The following is a 5662-nucleotide window of genomic DNA, read 5'->3' as shown; positions in this document are numbered from 1 at the left end:
AATGAACTTTTTTGATTTTTGGAAAATGGCTGCAATGAAACAAAGAGTGAAAAATTTAAAGGGGTCTGAATACTTTCCGTACCCACTGTGTATATATACACACACACACACACACACACACACACACACACACACACACACATATATATATATTCAATCAGAGAGGCCTGCACAGCACATCCTGGTTGTGCTGGTCAAAAATAATAAATCCAAATAATAATAAAACCAGTAAATGTATCTTTCACACTAGAATATCTTAAAATATAATGCAATGTACTAGTGTGAAATGCAATATGTATTATGTATACATGTACTACACATTTCTTTAACATACACTGTAAATGTGTTTTTGATGCACTTGCAAGGCTATAGTCAACGGAGAAGCAAGGTGGGAGGAATTATTTTGTGCTTCCAGGGTTATGGAAGTAAGAGTCTTGTTTATTTTCTGCATCGACTTGAATGACATGAATTTTTGATGGCTAGCAGTTATTGCCAGTGCTTGGATGGGCTATGCTTCATGGAAACCTGTTAATACACAGTTTAAAATCATTTGGATTATGAGTTGCGCCTCTGCTTGACTTCTTGAGAGCAACAGTGGCTAAGGCTCACGGGTATGTAGTATTTAAGCCATTCACCAAACCAAACTGAAAAAAAACACAATTTCTCAGAAACTGTATAGAAATAATTAGAAAAACTACTGGCCACACCATAAACCTATAGTAGAACTCATCCAACAGACTTGCATGTCTTCATATTGAGGAACACTGAGGATAGAAAACCCAAATGGGAATTACAGTAACATTATTCCTCCCTTTTTACTAAGCAGAGTACATTTACTGCGCCCAGATCGATTTTGAATGAATATCTTCTTGGCCATTTTTTTCAAGTTTTGAGACTTAGCTGCCTCTATTTATAAAATGAAGTCTGGTAAAATGTTTCTTTAGGCAGCAGCTTTATAATGATAAATTGACTTAATTGTGAAGCTGACCCTGAAGCAGCATGGTATGACTAATGTTAACGGTACTATATTAATGATATCACTCTTAGCTAACCTTTTCTAGAAGCTATTAATTTGATCTTTAGTCACATTTTTTTGAGGATCTTTTTCACTCTTGGTCCTTCAGTTACTGGGATTCAAAAATTAGGACACCGTCTTGTTTGATAGTAAGCCATGTTCCCTTCAAACACACTTTGTAACGTTTACAGCTATAACGTTACTAGTAGTAACATTATAGTACATTCAAGGACTCTTTCCAACTCAGATGAAAGCTATCACTTTGGCTCTGTGCTGTGTTTATATAAAGTTAATGCTAACAGCTAGGTACCTGCTGCGGCAGGCTAAAGTCCCCCATTAGCTAGCATTGTGATTGACCCGCTAACTGTTAACCGTTGTGTCGCCTGTTGACAGGTAATGGGCTTTAACACAAATTACAGTTTACGGCACAGATAAAGGAAACTCTCAATGAAGCAACCAAACCAGTAATTTAAATCCTAAATCAATTCAGTTTAATTTAGCTAAGTTAAGTCTTACCTGTAACGTTACCGTGGACTGCAGCAAACATCCACCCGTGTAGCGCACACCAAGCGGCCCATCAAGATTGTGGGGATGGGACATAGGAATGGGTGGCGCCGGAACATAAATAAACATGACATTGTTATATATGATTTGGCAAGATATGTTTTCATACAAAAATGGCGTCATAGGAATACCCCAACGCAAACACACAGTCTGTTTAGAGAAGTAATCATAATTTTGCTAACACCATTTAGCCTTAAAAGGCATGTTGATGATCCAACAGTGACCCCCAGCGACAGAAAAGTAACTTCTCAGACAACTCCTGCTACATGTCCTATGGCCATTTTGATGGACAGTCTATGGACACGACCCAGTTCTCATAAACACTAAATTTGCTCCAAATCAGTTATGTCGCTGCAGACAGGTTTTAAAAGCCATTTGGAAAGTCTCCCGAATTAAATACCAGCTTTCAATTAACAGTGTCTTCCAGCTGTGGGGCCTGCTCATCATGCCATCTCTCAAAGTCCCTGTAACTTGCCAAAATAACAAAAAACACTAGGTGGCACTTAATCTCTTTGCCACATCATAGTATTAAAAATATTACCTTGACATGACCCTGCTTGAATCATATTTTCCCAATGGCATTAACTGACACAATAATGAGAATATGCAAAGCCAATGGGGTGAGCACGAAAATGACTATTGAGTACTGTTAAATTCGTCCTAATCACTGAAAGAAAGAAGAAGAGAAATGCGCGCGCACACACACACACACACACACCAGTCATGTAAGTGGATAAAAAATGGTTATTTTAATGCCGTGTTAAATGTTTTTTTTTATTGACAGCAAAGTATGTACAACATAATGACATCAGCAGTGTACATGGTAGGCATACAATAAGTGGTTTCATGTTAAGAAGAAATTATAGCATGGAAATGGAAGTGAGGAGAAATAAACAGAGTTTGAAATAATAGAAATTTCATGAGACAGCAGCACTGCCAAAGCCATTTTTATTGCTATTTAAAGTGACTATATCATATTGGATAGCCCTAATAATTCAATAAATGTAAAATTTAAAAGCTACAAGAAATGAGTTTGAGACAAAATTTTACAGCTTAATGTACTGATTTAAAAAAAATCTAGAATGGCACGAGCAGATCTAGAGTGAAAAGATTTGTGAAGCAGAACATGACACAAATCAGCAGGTATTTGTAAATAAGTTAATATTGCTCACAATGCTCACAATTTAGTTTAAGGTAGGAAGACAGTTTACAACATATAAAAAGCCAGTTTAAAGCAATAGACACTAACAATTGAGAAATGCAATAAAACGTCCCTCAATGCATTAAAAAATCATTACGTTGACAAAATGTTCCCAAAATGCTGACCTGTCCTGCGTACCATACAAAGCATTGTGCTATTCTGCTTTTCTAATAGGACACCTAACCAATCACAAGTTCTTTCTTGATAAAACAGTATAAAATCGTTATCATAGTATCAATCTGAAAAAGAGTGGTGAGTGGCACATGAATACAAATCATCACTGTATAATTACAACATTTACAAGTCAAGAAAATGTCAGACATAGAATGTAGCTTCAAAAAACTACGTAAATCTATAGCAACGTCATCTTGAAAAATGTCCTCAAAAGGCACAGACAGAAGAAAAGGTGAACCATGCAAAAGGAAAAAAAGTGTTTTTGTTTTGTTTTGTTTTTGTGCAAGGAAGCAAAACTCAAGTTTAGAATAATTACATAATACAGCAGATTGTTTCCTATCTCCAAACAATCCCCTCTTCATTACAGTACTCAATACTGTGTGCATGTGGATTACAATGTATCTTTTACCAATTACAGGGATTTTAAGTCAAAAGGCCTTTTTTGGCCACACAGAAAGGGAAATATCCAGTTGTACATTCATGTTATTTACAGTATTAGAGAGTTTCAGAGGGCTTTAAAAACAATCTACAAACTGTAGGTTTCAATGAGATTGCTAATCCAGTCTTTTGTCCCAAAAAGTGAGTCTCCTGTGCATGCTCACCTACAATATTTGAGTTGATTTCACTGAGCATAGAGAGACGATTCAGTAAACCATGTTACAATGGCTACCAGTCACACCCACATAAATCCACCACACACCCTGTACATTCATATCCGTACATTTCTGTGCAACATCATTGAGTCTATTGCGAGCAATGGTGTAACTTTTCGAACATGGCTAGCAAATAGCAGCCATGAAAGTTACAGTTTAAAGACACTCCTTGGTTGCAGCTTCTGCTCAATAAAGTGATGCTCTACTACTCATCTGAACCAACTAAGGGCCACTTCTCAGTGAAAAAGCTTCACTTTTGGACTGATTGACACAGTTGCAAGGTTACTGGAAGACATGTTCTCAAGAATAAACATAAAACGCAAAAATCTTCACCTTCAATTAGCCATCACCGACTTCACTAAAACCCTGCTTTGCTAGCAAACATGGTCCATCATCTGACTCCCTACCTCTTGATGCTTTTCTTTTTCTTTCTTAAAATCTTCATCCCCCCTTATAGATACAGGGACTCTCACTGTTTTCTTTCTCTGACCACTTTTGCCACTTTTCTCTATCTTCTCTTAAAGTGTGCCAGTCCAAATACATCAACATGCATGCCTCAGAGAACAAAACATGGGCCGGCAGCACTCGATTGGTCCGCCTTCATGCCTCTGAGAGTCAGGTTTACAGTCTGTCTGCCAACTTGTTTGTCTGTCTCACAACTGTTTCTCTCTACATCATACCAAACTGTCTGTCTGTGGATATTACAGCGAGTGTTATACCAGGATACAGTACAACAAATGTTAGGTTTATTACATTGTCCCAGTTTTTATACCAAGGTACATTATGCCCAGTGAACAACAGTGAGCGACTCTGTCGATCCTTGAAGCATGTAGAGTGCAGGATATTCCTGCAAATAAATCACCAGTTCAAAGTTGTGACAGTAATTACAGTTCACAGCATAGACAACAAATAAAAACAGAGCAAAGGGTAGATCAAGTTGTCACAGTAGTATGACTTACAGTCAGACTCAGAGAGAAATCACTGGTTGAGAAAACTCCCTTTAGTTCAGCACAGAATCCTTTTCTTCTCTGAAAGAGAAGTTCATTTCCCACCACAAACAGCAGGGGGCGATGCATGTCTATTTATATGTTCCAGTTTCTAGGACTGCCTCTGGTTCTCTCTGCTTTCCTGTACAGAGTCCTGACTCAGGTTGCAGGTTCAGATCAAACAACTGGAATGATCCTCATTCTCCTGAGACCGGGAACAATTCTCATTCCAGCTGAGTCACTGCTAGTTCTTGATCTCCAGGATGGAAGGGTTGTGGTCCAAGATGGACAGGATGATTTTGTCCATGTACTGACGCAGACGCAAGTTAATTTCTTCCTGCTCCTTCAGGGCTTCCATTAACTGGGGAGAGAGAAGTATGTCAAACTTACATATGTCAATTTAATTTCAGTTTATCACCAAGGTAAAGTATTTTAACGCAAGAGTTTCTTAGTTTTACTCTGGGACTGTTGTTACAGCTAAAATATTCTGCACTTCCCATTGGCTTCATACAAATTCTTTCTTATGGGTAGGCTAGACTCCTTAATCACCTAATTGTTTAAACTCTAATGCTGCTATAGGTACAGATTTTATATTAAGCATGCATAGCTTTTTTCCTTAGCATTTTTTTGGTGTCTATGTGTGAGATACAGTGGGTACGGAAAGTATTCAGACCCCCTTAAATTTTTCACTCTTTGTTTCATTGCAGCCATTTTCCAAAAATCAAAAAAGTTCATTTTATTTCTCAGTAATGTACACTCAGCATCCCATCTTGACAGAAAAAAACAGAAATGTAGAAATTTATGCAAATTTATTAAAAAAGAAAAACTGAAATATCACATGGTCATAAGTATTCAGACCCTTTGCCGTGACACTCCTATTTAACTCAGGTGCTGTCTATTTCTTCTGATCATCCTTGAGATGGTTCTACACCTTCATTTGAGTCCAGCTGTGTTTGATTATACTGATTGGACTTGATTAGGAAAGCCACACACCTGTCTGTATAAGACCTTACAGCTCACAGTGCATGTCAGAGCAAATGAGAATCATGAGGTCAAAGGAACTGCCTGA

The 5662-nt window shown here is 37.7% G+C and overlaps 2 protein-coding genes across 10 annotated transcripts in view; both read right to left on the bottom strand.

Annotated features, from left to right (window-relative positions):
- Positions 1 to 2160, bottom strand: part of LOC123969770 — a 5253-nt gene extending 3093 nt beyond the window's left edge. The window contains exons 1-2 of one of the 6 annotated variants that reach the window (XM_046047428.1): positions 2121 to 2160; positions 1532 to 1549 (exon numbers count right to left, since the gene is read on the bottom strand). In XM_046047428.1, coding sequence (XP_045903384.1) covers positions 1532 to 1549; positions 2121 to 2145 — 43 coding nt within the window. In that variant the 5' untranslated portion in view covers positions 2146 to 2160. Of the gene's footprint in view, positions 1 to 1531; positions 1733 to 1763; positions 1899 to 2120 lie in introns of those variants that run through there. The other 5 variants (XM_046047430.1, XM_046047429.1, XR_006824785.1 and 2 more) reach the window with 5 other exon arrangements.
- A 179-nt stretch (positions 2161 to 2339) lies between these two features.
- Positions 2340 to 5662, bottom strand: part of rab11fip4b (RAB11 family interacting protein 4 (class II) b) — a 59922-nt gene continuing 56599 nt past the window's right edge. For 3 of the 4 annotated variants that reach the window (XM_046047874.1, XM_046047876.1, XM_046047875.1), the window contains one exon: positions 2340 to 4954. In XM_046047874.1, coding sequence (XP_045903830.1) covers positions 4838 to 4954 — 117 coding nt within the window. In that variant the 3' untranslated portion in view covers positions 2340 to 4837. The remainder of the gene's footprint in view (positions 4955 to 5662) is intronic. The other variant, XR_006824846.1, reaches the window with a different exon arrangement.

The sequence above is a fragment of the Micropterus dolomieu genome, linkage group LG04 (assembly GCF_021292245.1).
Source record: "Micropterus dolomieu isolate WLL.071019.BEF.003 ecotype Adirondacks linkage group LG04, ASM2129224v1, whole genome shotgun sequence".
NCBI classification, from domain to species: domain Eukaryota; kingdom Metazoa; phylum Chordata; class Actinopteri; order Centrarchiformes; family Centrarchidae; genus Micropterus; species Micropterus dolomieu.
This window is presented reverse-complemented; position numbering and strand designations above follow the sequence as displayed.